At 33.8% G+C, this 13,760-nt stretch overlaps 1 protein-coding gene across 1 annotated transcript; it reads right to left on the reverse strand.

Annotated features, from left to right (window-relative positions):
* Positions 1-10,880: 10,880 nt before the first annotated feature.
* LOC140431330 (putative CENPB DNA-binding domain-containing protein 1) lies at positions 10,881-11,258 on the reverse strand. The gene has a single exon (XM_072519264.1). It carries the CDS (start codon positions 11,256-11,258, stop codon positions 10,881-10,883), a length of 378 nt encoding a protein of 125 aa, XP_072375365.1.
* Between the last annotated feature and the right edge of the window lie 2,502 nt (positions 11,259-13,760).

A 13,760-nucleotide genomic window follows, 5' to 3' on the forward strand; every position in this document is an offset into this window, starting at 1 on the left:
AAATATAATAAATACTGTCAAATATCGAAGTGGACTGTTTTCCTTGGCCCACATTGTAACACATAATAATACAATATAAATTTCGCATTCCTGTATCCTCCATTTTGATTATTATTTTTCTCAACTAATGCCATTTTCAAAATTCTTGATTTCCTATCCATCTTTAATGTAAATTATTGAAAAATATAAAAGTATTTCTTTGCGCTAGTCTCCGACAAGTCTACCGTGATTTAATGATTAGGTACTAAAATGTTATAAAATTAACAAACAGTACGAGCAAGAACAAAGCGAAATCCTTCTTATAACTACAAGTGACTGAAACATCAAAACAACAATTCTTACTGTGTTATACAGAAAAAGGCGGTAGAAACCACTAATCTCATATTTATCGACAACACTGTATGGTCCTCACTTGATGAGCTGTAAGGAAATATACACGTAAAGTTGTCCTCACTTTGTGTGTATAACTAAAAGATATATACAGTCTCACTTTAACAGCTGCATATAATGGCCTCACTTGGGTGGCAATATACTTGAACAATACGGGACACATACACGTAATTTTTTTTGTGTATATTGGTCATTTTTTAATTGCTATTTACTTGTCAATGTCACTATGAAGAGTTGAAACGATTAAGTCTACGTTTTCTACCGGTCCTCACTAAGTGCGTGTATTGTCAGGACCTCACTTTAATATCTGTGCATAATTATATATATATATATATATATATATATATATATATATATATATATATATATATATATATATATATATATATATTTAGTTCTGGTTCAACAACCCTTTTTGTGACTTCCTCTGTTTCAGAGTTCTTCTCCATTCTGATCTGATTCATGCCTTTTTCTCTGATTTAGGGTGCTTTTGCTTGGTATTTCTCCATCATCTGTTCTTTCCTTATGTCCCATCCAACGCAGCCGTCCTATTTTAATAAATGTTATGATATCTGGATCGTGATATTTTGTATAAGTCAAAGAAATCTTTCCATTCCATTTCTTTTGTGACTCCATTCCACTTCCATTTTTCTTTCAAATGTGGCTAATTGTTTTTGATCACTTTTAGAGAGTATCCAAGTTTCTGAACCATATGTGAGTACCAGTCTTATAAAGAGTTTTATATACTTGGCATTTTGTTTTTCTTGTGACGTTATCTGATCTTAGTTGCCTGTTATAAGCTATAGTACCATTTATTGGCAATGAAAATCCACCTCTTTCCTTCCTCTGCAATGTTGTTATCAGAAGTAACCAGGGATCCTAAGTATGTAAAATTTTTATGCCAAATATAAAATTAATTACTCATTTAAAATAATCTTTATTTAAAAAATTTATATAAGCAGATATATTATATACTATGTACAATATAATTATATATATAATTAATATAACATATAATTATATATATATATATATATATATATATATATATATATATATATATATATATATATATATATATATATATAATTATAAATTTTTTATATTGTATATAGTATGTAACAATATATCTGCTTATATATATTTTTGAAATAAAGAATATTATTTTAAATGTGTAATTAAGTTTATATTTGGCAAGGAAGGGTTTTGGTAGGAATAAACACTTATTTAAAGGGAGGGAAACTCCTTGTACTCAGTAAAGACATACTTGCTTAAGTTGTCTGAGTATAGTGAGTGAAAAACCCTTATTTATTTTACATTAAAATATAAAAAATACATTTTGAGAAATAAAATAAAGAATATAATCAAAAATAATACAAGTATTCAATAATGCATTCTTAAAATAGATAAACAAATGCTGGTTAACACCTTGACTGCTGTGGTTAAATACTTAATATACTAGTTCTTGCTTCACATGCCCCCGGAGATACGTTATGGTTTATTCTGTCTATGCGTCACATGCCGCATGTGGCATGTGTGTGCATATAGGTCCTTCATGCCTAGTACACAGAAGTATAACTTTTGCATATACTTTATACATAAAACTATTATAGAAGTATTAATCTACTTTCCTCTCAAACAGGACATGCCGCCAACGTCTCGTGTAGCACAGACAGCGAAATAAATATTCTCTTGTAGGTAATTGGATAAAATTAAACATGTTTGTAAAAACCAAATATTTTATATTAAAATAAAAAGAATAAACGCATTTTAAAATTAACTGGTAGTTTCTGCTTCTTCTATTTATTTATGTGCCTTGTTAAAACAAGACAAACAGTAGCCAGGTTGACCAGGGCAATCGGAACAAAAAGTTATAATCCTGCGAACTTTTTTATCTACTTCACGGTAACTTAAACCTGAAGATTTTAATACTTGACGACAACCTCTACATGGCTTTCGCCGTTTTCTTCCAGGTCCTTCAGGTTTGGTAAAAGTATGCACTCTTTTTTTTGGAAGTGGTTTTTCTTCAAGTGATTGTACTAAATTATATGCCAACTGACGTCTAAATTCTGTAATGCTCATTTTTGTTTTAGAGCACATATTGAATATAATTAAGCTATTAACAATAGCTGTTCCAAGTATCATCTCAAATACTACTTTTCTAAAAAAAATGAATATTAAAAGAAAGAGATATTAAAATTAAAACCTATTTTATTTCTTACCGGTACCATTTCAAGCTTCGACGTAGCACTGTATGGTAGGATGACATCTGATCCGAATAGTCTACGCCTTTCTTTGCAGAGTTGTAATCGATTATACATTTCGGTTTCACAATTTCCTCTTTTTGCCTATTCTGGTTTCCTGTTGGAATCAACTTCTTACTATGGGCTGGTACACTTGAAATCATTAACACAGGTCTCTTATCCATCCACTTAATAATTCTTAGTCCATCTTTCTTTTTTCCAATAACTTCTCTTCGCTTCATCTTTTTGGACTGGTTAAAAATAGGTGGTATTCCTTTTCTGTTTCCTCTCAGAGTTCCACAGTACATCATATTTTCTGCTAACAATCTTTTAACAAGAGGAATTCCTGAATAAAAATTATCAGCAAATAATATTTTGCCAGCTTTATTTGTGATACACTGAAGTAATTTTAGAACAACTGCTTCAGAGTGTGCCACATTAACTGGTTGTTGTTCATTTTTCCCTGTGTAAATATTTATATTGAAAGTATAGCCTTCAGGTGAACAGAGTTTGTACAATTTCACTCCATATTTATGAGTCTTGTTAGGGATGTACTGACGAAAATGGAGTCTCCCTCTAAAAGGTACCATAGATTCATCTATAACGAGAATGTTGCCAGGCTCCATTATTCTTTGAAAATTTTGAATCAGCTTTGTAACTAAATTTTCTATTTTGTATAATCTATTAGTTGTATCAGATGTCTCATTATTTTCAAAATGAAGAAGTTTCAATAAAAGCAAAAAGCGGTCTCGACTTAAAACTTTTGCAATAAATTTATTATAAAAAATATCATCTTTAGACCAATATAAATTTATATGTGGTACCTGAGTGAGACCCATTGCGATTATTACCCCTAGGAAGGCTTTTATTTCAGTTTTGTTCGTGGCTGTCCATGAATTTAATCTGGATTTTCTTGGGTGTTGCATACTTAATTGTTGAACAGCATAATTGTTGGTTTCATTAACGATGATATCCAATATTTCATCTGTTATAAAAATGATTAAAAACATCTATTGGTTTCTGTACTGCACGTGGTTCAATATCAACTAATGTATTCTTTCTTACTACAAAATCGTCACTATCTACATCTTCTTCTAAATCGCACCATTCAGCACTACCACTACTCTCAACACTCTGTTCATTATTATGAGATAGAACTTGCTCATATGTTGTAGTAATAATTTCGCCATCACTATCAATAGACGAATTTAAATCGGAGGATGATGAAGATTTAGGTAAATAACTTTTATCTAGTAATGAATCGTCACTGTCATAGGGATCTTCGATACTGTCAGTATCAGATGAAAATTGAGTTGCTATCTGCTCGGTCTCCATATCGTGTTCATTACCCTGCTCATTCTCCATTTCGTATTCTACTATTTCTGTCTGTATTAACTCTTGTTCATTTTCATTATTAGAATTTTCATAACTTTCAATGAACCCTGTATTATCATTATCATATTCATTTAACATAGTATTCGTTTCAGAACTCTCTCCAAAGTTTTTACAATCACTAATTGTTTGCTCATTTACAACTTCTATCATCTTTTGTTTCACTATGTCCACCATATATCTTGCCCTTTTCGACATTTTCACAAGTACTGCTCACACTTTAATGAACTCTAATAAACTGAATATATATAATACAGCGACAGGCACCGACAAGTTGAAAAGAATGACACATGCCTCTCGGGTTCTGTGACGCATGGTAATAATAAATTTTTGTTTATGGGCGGCACGTGTCTCTGGGGGCATGTCTCATATTACAGTTATCAGTAGCGAGAATTAAAAATTTGTTATCGATGGGTATTTGTTACACTTAAAACGATATACAAATACCATTTTTATCGCTACCGCACGAGGCGGCGTTTTCACCAATTTTGCTACAGCACACTTGAAAAGTTACGCACATGCCCCTGGGGATACGTGACGCAGTCAAGGTGTTAAACAAAAATTAATATAGTAGAAAAAATTTATCTCTTGCAACTACAGTTGAGCAAAATAATTGTTTATAAGATTATACCGCCTTCTATTATCAGGATTTAATCTATTATCTAACACTTCATCCATATTTGGTGTATTGATATTATTTGCAAAACGAATTGCTTTCTCTTGCTCTTCATGCACTGGTGGATCATTTTCATTTGCATCACAAGCTATGTTATGGAGAACAGCAGTAGCCACTATTATTGGCTGAATACTTTCCAATTTCACCCTGAGTCCCATTGCTAAAGATGGAAATCTTCGCTTCCATACACCATACTGTCTCTCTACAACATTTCTAGTTCTTATCTGAGACTCATTAAAAAGTTGTTCAGCTGCATTTGTGACATGGGCTAAAGGTTTGATGAGATAATTTTTAATCGGATAGCCACTATCTCCTAGTAGGACATGTTCACCATAATTACCTTGTTCAAAAGATGCGCAGATATTTGAATTTCGAAATATATGTGCGTCATGAGTAGAACCAGGCCATCTAGCAACAATATTCCGTATTTTTAAGTTGGGATCAGAAATTGTTTGTACATTTAAAGAAAAAAAATTCTTTCGATTCCTATAAATTTCTGGGTTGGCCCCTCCTGGAGACTGAATTCTTATATGTGTACAGTCAATGGCACCTATACATCTAGGAAAACGTGCAATATTATAAAACTGTTGCCTTATTTCACCTACTTCATCACCTTCAGGCATTCTTATATAAATAGGTAATAAATTTGCCAAGGCTACACTGACTCTTTTTACAACTCTGCTGCTTGTTGCTTTACTGACTCCACAAAAATCACCAGTAGTGCGCAAGAATGAGCCATTTGCATAAAAATTCAAAGTGAGCAGTAACTGCTGCATAGGTGTAAGGGTATCATTCCTAAAATAACACATATTTTAGTTAAAAATATATCTCAATCCATTTATTATAAGTACTTACCTGTCTGTAAGGTGAGAAATATTATCTTCGATTTGCTCTAATATATTTTCAACAGTGTTTTTTGAAAGTCTAAAGCGACAGAAAAAATCTTCATGGTCTAGTTCTTCAAAATGATTAGTTCTGTGCCTTATTATTCGTGGTCTGCCAGCTTCCTCATAGCTGCTAAAAGCATTTACATCATATAAATCCATATCTGAGTAATTAACAATTTACGTGTTTATAGTCACGTTGACAGTGTCAACAAAACGAAAATCGAAATGAGGTTAGGATATCCTGGTCAAGCTCTAAACCAGCACCTTAACTTCGGGTTAAAAATTTTATAGGTTAACCTCAACCCAAGCTCTTGACCTTATATTGTGAAACATATATTTCAGAGTAACCACTGGTTATCTCTTAACCACAAGGTAACTTTACTTTGTGAAACCGGCCGATAATGGCACATTCCTACAATACATGGCTATTAAATTTTGCAGTTACCACCTCCCAAGCATGGTCTTTGGCTTTATTTGTAGCGCCATCTGTTTTTTTATTAAGCAGTACTGGATGCTGTTTAATAAATTCAACTAGTTTTAATTTTTCATCATATGTGAAAATTACAGCTCTTTTCAATTTCATTAGACATATATAAATAATTTCCAAAACTAAACAAACTTAATTTACAAATAACTAACTACTAAATAAAATAGCTATAACACGACAAAACTGAATAAAACCAACTTGGCAAACAAACAATTCAATAATAACAAATAAAAAAGTAAAGTTATAACATCTTAGTCTTATTTTTATTTATCAATACGTACCCAAGGTAATACCTTGGAAGAATTGGAAAAAAATGGATGGAAGAATTTCCTAGATAAGCAGTTCTTTGTGCAGCAAGTTGTGAAATGCTAGTGTTCCTATTGACTTAGGAAGTTCTTTTCGATAAAAATTACTTTCGAAGGCAACAGTTTAGGTATCGTTAGTGAAATGGGGCATTATAGTCGCACAACATAACGATTTTAATTCCATATTTGTCTGGTTTATTTGGAATATAAACTTTAAAAGGACATCTGCCCCGAAAACTTAGCAACTGTTCATCAATTGTCACATATGCGCCAGGAGTGTAATTAGCTTCACAATTTTCAATAAATTCATTCCAAAGAAATCTTATATATGCAAATTTATCATCACGTTTCCTTTTCTCTCTAGTTGATTTGCCATCAAAATAAAAAATTCAAAGCGTTTTGTGATATTTTTGCTCTGAAAATTGCTATTCAAAATTGTTTTGACCATAAATCTGAGGTACTCAGGTAGTTAGTTTTTAGAAGACCACCCATATATAAATAAAATAATGTCAAAATCTCTTCTTTGTTTTTAACAGTTGTAAAACTTTTGACTAGAGTTTGACTAAATTTAGTAGATTGTTTAGAGATTTTCTGGTCTGTGTATTGAGTAATATAGTTTATCATTGAGTAGCTGAAAAATAGTCTCCAAGCCAGAATCCCTTCTGGTGTATTTGAAGGCTGATCCTTTGGACCTGGTAGACGAAGCACTATGTTTTTTAAACTGTACGAGGGTTCTTTGAGAAAAACGGAGCTTTATACCACTTTAAACCGTTTTTTCCATATACTACTTTTCTTTTTGATCTCTATCTTTCTGCGAATCTCTACTCTCCTCTTCACTAACCTCTGGTTCTGCTAAAATGGTATCAGAATGTTCACTTTCACTAAGCTCTTTGTCTTCATCCTCACTCAAACATTCAGATTCTGTATTATTTAAAGGGACATCTTCATCACTCTCACCAGCCTCATAAGCACGCACAATTTCTTCTAACTCAGCCTGAGTCAACGTTTTGCTTGTTGAAGCCATTTACTTCTATATTCAAAATGTGGTCCCGTATTTGATACCGATAAATATTTTACAATAGCTATTAGCGCCCGATAAACAGTTACGGTTACAATTAATTTGCAACTAAATCTAAGCGTCCCCTCTCTAGGTACGTGATAACTGCATCTAATCGAAACTGAGCGGGGTCGCCGGCGACACCAGTGTACTATTCTAGGGTTAAGTTACTGAGGGCCAATACTGAGATTATTTATTTAAGATATAGAGGTTGTGTATTTTAAGTTGAACAGGTTTTGGGCTCCGATGGGAAGGGAACATTTTTTTGAAGTTATTGAGGTTTGAGTTATCGAGGTTCTACTGTATAATCAAAAGTAATTAAAGGGAAACGATGAGGTTATTTCCACCGTGCCCGTAGCGCGCCAAAACCCTCGTGGCGACCTGTCGTGTTTTTTGTTACAGGATTTTGTTAGAATAGGTAGCTGATTCGTTTTATGCCTCTTGTGGGGGTGAAAATTATACGCAACACTTTTCTTAGCCGTTTATTTGCTTCCACAAATCTTTACGTTAACGCTAAACAATAACGTAAACACTTATCACTAAACTAAAACTTAACTTATGTGCTCTTGTTGTGTGGCACGGGTAAGAGAGAGAGAGAGAGAGAGAGAGAGAGAGAGAGAGAGAGAGAGAGAGAGAGAGAGAGCAGCTTCTTTAGCGACTTGTGTGATTGACAAGCTCAATGAGACTGACTTTATATTACTTGATGGGGCAAAGGGACGAGAGGTGTGCGGGCAGAAGAGGTGTCAAATACGCTGACTATCGTCTGGTCTTCTTTTTTACGAATAGATATTTGATATTCACACTACAGAGGCGGCGTTAGGTTAAATTTGAGTAGTGAAAAAATTAGTTGGTTTTCCAACAGTAATGTTTAAAGTATTATTTTTTTTATTAACTTTTAATTTACAATGTGATTAAAAACAATGAAAAACCAGTCAATGTTCAATAGAAACTTGCAATATCAATCAAAGTCCATACTACTTAATATTGTTTTGAAACTGTAAAAGAAAGTTTTTAAATCCAAGTTCTGATACAATCTGCATTCCTCTGCAGGTGTGGATAATTAAGTCACTCTGTTAACATTAATAGCAGTGTTAAGAATTAATAGCAGAAACAGGCCACATTAGTGTCCAGTAATTTAATAAGAACCAAATATTTGCAGCTACTGATATATTGTAAAAACATAAGAATAATAAAGTACATAGTATTTAACACTTGTGTTTACTTACTTCAAGCAAAGCAGTTGTAAGGTTCCTCACGACGTGGTTAAAACAGGCAGGTTTGTAAAGAATTCTTGAGTTACCTGACCACAAAAGCGTTTTAAAACTTAAAGGTCCTTTGTATTTCGGTTCAGGCATAGGAATTGGATTGGTATAAAGTACACTGGATCCCAAATCTTCATTATTTGATAAGCAGCGCTTATCCATGTTTTTAATGACATAAGATTTTAAACATTGGCGTTTTCGGTTATAAAAGCAAACCGATATTTATCCGATTTCAGATTTCGAAATCGATTTCAAAATCCGATTTCAAAAAAGTATATTATAGGCTCGCTTCGCTATCAACAGATAGCTTAGCAGATTGCTTTTAATCAACATTTTTTTCGTTTAAATTTATAGAAATTCAATGGGATCGGTTCCAAATTTGTTAAATATGAGACTTGGTTTATCGGTAAAAATGCACTTTTTTTTATTATATTTAAATCAAAAATACATACAAAAGAAGCACATACATTTGTACATAAAATAATAGATTCTAAAAACCAACAATAATCTATAAACCAAAAAGGAACAACTCCATTTTACGTAAAATATGTATATATATACATCCATAATTTAAAAAAAATGGCTGTAATCAGACGACGATAAAGAATTGGTAGCCTGCAGGTCACTGTCATCATTTGTCGCTGTTAAGGATGAGCCTGGCTTAAAAAATTGTCCAAAGTTGTTTGTATTGCCTTCTCGTCAATTTCATTCTTCAAGGATTTATAGCAGCTAATGACTGAGTTAATTTCTTAAGAAACTTTAGCGCTACGTTTGTCGTCAGGGTCGCTTTCAAGGAGGGTGTTTATTCCTTGTTCGGAATTTGAAAATGCTGTCGACAAATTTTTTGATGTTAGCTGTTTTAATACAGCAGGCTCTGTCTCTTTTATCTCTTCATCAACTGCTGGTTCTGTTTGTAACTGAATGAGTTCCTCATATAAAAGGGGTTCCCTATCAGCTTTAAGTATGTCAAGCACATCACGTTCGTTTAAATCTTCAAAGCCGAGATCATTTGCTAGATTCAAAATGTTTTGCCTAATTTCAGGAAGGAAATTAACTTGTGCATCAGTACTTTTTACACATTCTGGCCATATTTTTTCCAAACATGGTTTATTGTTGTTAATTTTAATTCCTTCCATGATTCACTGATAATATCAACAGCATCCTTGATGTTATAATTTTTCCAAAATCTTTGAATGGAAGATTTACGATCGGTTTCCCTTATAAATTGTCGGAAAGTTCGGTAATATGCGTTAAAAGGAACTTAATCTTGACATCTTTAGATAGTTCGCGTCGATGCGAATCCCCCCACCTTTCTTCCTCATATTCAATTTACGATTGGTCGATGGACTTGGAAATGCACATATCGATACGAAATAAAGGGTGCATTTTCCAAGCCATGGGTAGTCAATCCTAGCCTTACTCCGGCTACCATGTAGGATCTCCTACACACTCGGGGGCCTTCTTCACGGGTCTCTGCTCCCTGCTTGTCCTTACACTTTTTTGCTAGAACCTTTTTCAACCTCGAACCTAGTTTTATTTGTAAGAAATTAACCAACCCACCAAATTGAGATGGAAACGCAGAGGAAACTTCGGATTGACAGGCCGAAGTCCTCTGTAGAGCATCTAGGGAGTCATATGGAGTTATTTCTTGTGACGACCCTAACCTCCCTGTGGGGACCATCCAAAAGTAGCAACGCGTTGTTGCTTAAGTTATTGTCTCGTAAATATTTTTTCACTTCTTTACAAAAGTCATTTTGAATCCAATTATCAAAATTAGCTTTAGTCATCCAAGCTTTCTTGTTGGATTTCCATATAACGGGTAATTGATTTTTATTTAGTCCTGCAATAAGAGGCCTTGGATTTTCGAACAAATATATTAAAAGTGGTTTTAGCCTAAAATCACCAGTGACATTTGCACCAAGTAGCAAAGTTAATCGTTCTTTAGACAACTTATAACCAGGCGCAGATTTTTCGGTTTTTGAAATGTATGTGCGATGGGGCATTCGCTTCCAATAAAGTCCTTCCAATAAACACTTGTTCAGGTTTGTAACCACCTCTTTCCATAATTTCCTTTAAAATGTTGGGATATTCCTTACATGAGGCCTCATCAGAGCTAACTTCTTCACCTTTTATTTTCAAATTATGCAAACTAAATCTATTTTTAAAATTTTCAAACCATCCTCAGCTTGCTTGAAATGTGATATCTTCAGCAGATCTATTGAGATCTTCATTCTTCAAATTTTCGAAAATACTTTTTCGAGCTTTTTCCTGGATAATCATTTGACTCATTGGAACTCTTCGTTTGTTATTGTCCTCAATCCATATAATCAACAGTTTTTCCATTTTTTCCATAATCCAGTTTCTTTGGCGTGTTAATCTCGAGATATTTAAAAGTGCAGCCGACTGCAAATGTGCTTTAATGTGTTCTTTTTTATCGCGAATAGTTTGAATGGTAGATTTTGCAAGTCCCATTGTCTTGCAAATTTCAAAACTTTTCTCTCCAGCTTCTATACGACGTAATACTTCTAGTTTAGTTTCTAGCGGACTGATTTTCGTCATCTCTTTTTATCAGTCTCCGAAGTTGATAATCGTTTCGGTGGCATTTTGTCTAAAGAATAATGAAATTGTAAAATAAGTTTAATAAAAAAATACATAATGTCGGTCGGGAAGAAGAATGACGTAACTGCAAATTTTGTCAAGTCCTGTTTATTGCGTTATTAACTTCTAAAATACTATGTACAGATAATATAAGAACGACAGCACTGTAACTATGTGCTGTGACACTACAGCATAGTTGGGTTGTTATTAAAATACACGTTATTTTAGATCTTGTTTCAGATGCACAATGACGCAACTGCAGAAATGGTTGAAAATGTGGATTTATTCAAGATAATAAAATTCGAACCAATAGGGATGAAAATAAAGGCCATCGTTGTACTAAATATTTAAAAATGGTTTTTTCGTACCAAAAAATTTTAAGATGAAGAATGACGCAACTGTAGAAAGATTTGAAAATGGGAGGATTACATGAGCCGCTCAGAGGAAAAGTGGTATAACCGCATATAACTTAACTTTTGGTAAAGACAGATTTTGCATGTTAACGAACTAAAAAATCTCAGTAATACTTACGGAGCCAGTTGTGACGGATTCTTGACAAGAATTTGTTGAAATTTATATGGGATGCCGAATTACAATGATTGAAGTTTGTTGTTCCCATGTAATTAGATGTTACTTCCAGAATACCATTTCACCAACAAACATTTGTGGCGAGTTTAGCAGAAACTGGTATAACTCAATGAGTTATACCACTTTTCCACTTAAGAGCTTGTATGACACTGTACGTTTTTTGTTTGTATTATTGATTCTATTGAAAGTGTATGCAATTTTCTTTCAGTTTACCTTTCAGTTTAAAAATACGACAATTTTTGTAAAAGTTTATTTTATAATTTGAACAAAGAACAAATTTGAAGTTTAAAGGAAAATTACCTAACAGAAACAGAAATGAATATTGCTACTAAACAAATGTAAATAGGTATTTTAAGAAAATTCGTATTAAAAAAACAATATTAATCTTCATGTTCTTCATAGTCAGACAAACGTCCCACATCAACCGTTACTAAATCAATGAAAAACTGGTGCTGAACAGGTGGAATCCACTGAAGAAGTTCTAGCATATCCTTCTTCTTTGCTGAAGTAACTGGCCTGGGAGAATAAGACAGTTGGTCCATTGACAAAGAGGTGCGGGGTCTTCCTTTGGCTGATTTCTTCAAATCCAAACTTTTAAATTGCTCAATATCACTCAAGGTTTCCTTGTACAAAATTACTTTGTGGGAATTGCCAAACTGTAGCCACTGAATTTGTAACCATCTAAAAAGCATTTTATCGGCGTTCATCTTTCGTTTTGTGACAGACTTTTCCAACGTTTGAGTGGACCAAAAATCATCTCGCTGCATTTCGTATACATAAAACTTGTTTTTTCTTGCATTACGTATTATTCGTATCCAATCTTGTGGCGTGTATATTAAAGTTGGTTTTGCTGTCCTTTCAGTGAGCGCAAAGTCCCTATCGTTGGGCAAGAACGAATGGCCAGACACCATAAATTTGTGATCTACTTTAGTGACACTGTTGTCACCCTCAACTATAGCATTCCAAATCAGTGACAACTTTTTATTTCGATTTTGGCCCGTGCATGCGTCACTATATGCAATGATGTGTTTAGTGTCGGCACAGTGAAGTTCGATGTGTTTCATGAGGCACGAACCAATTTCTTGAGATCCACGGGACGCAATAGTTTCATCCCATGTGTACAGGAACGCTTGGCCGGTTGCAGTGTGGTGAATCCCAAAGTTATACACGTACATGTTACGTTTATAATAAGCGACCAAGGTAGAGAACTTGGGAAACGCCAGGGCTTTCTCGAGATCAAATGTGTGTGTGTCTTCTTGCAAAGACATTCTTGCTTTTTCAGCTTTTCGCAAATGCAGCTGGTGTTTCGTTTCCAGAGAATTTTTTTCTGGCCCATCAGGTAAAACTGCAACTAAAAGTTTGTACTTATCACAACGTGCACACGTGTCCTTCCTAGGTGCGTGGAAAGACAAATTAAATTATTTATTAAACACGTCTCTGTAGATGTGCTCCTTAACCACTTTTTCTGTGGGCATACCTTTGCCTTCGCACTACCGTAGATATAGATTGTAGAGTTTCCTAATGTTGAGCTCAGGGCTTAAGTATTTTCTGTTTGGGTTATGAGCCCTAGTGTAATGACTATTATATCGAGGAAATAGTTCAATATGTTCTATAATAACATTTAGAGCGTCATCTGATGTTTTGTTAGCACACAGGTTTTTTTCCACGGAGATCTTCGCCCGGAGGCTTACCCAGTTCCTCTTTTTTTAAGAGCCTTTGAAGTCTTCCGTTTGAGATATTAAAAGTATCCAAAAAGTACTTCTTACAAACTACGACACTCTCTGATTTTTACATTTACAACGTACTTGTATGTTACAGATTTTGGTCCCTTTGATGCCTCGGTATGCTCATTCGGGCGGCGTTGTTGTACTGAAA

Source organism: Diabrotica undecimpunctata, unplaced genomic scaffold (genome assembly GCF_040954645.1).
Source record: "Diabrotica undecimpunctata isolate CICGRU unplaced genomic scaffold, icDiaUnde3 ctg00000655.1, whole genome shotgun sequence".
NCBI lineage: Eukaryota > Metazoa > Arthropoda > Insecta > Coleoptera > Chrysomelidae > Diabrotica > Diabrotica undecimpunctata.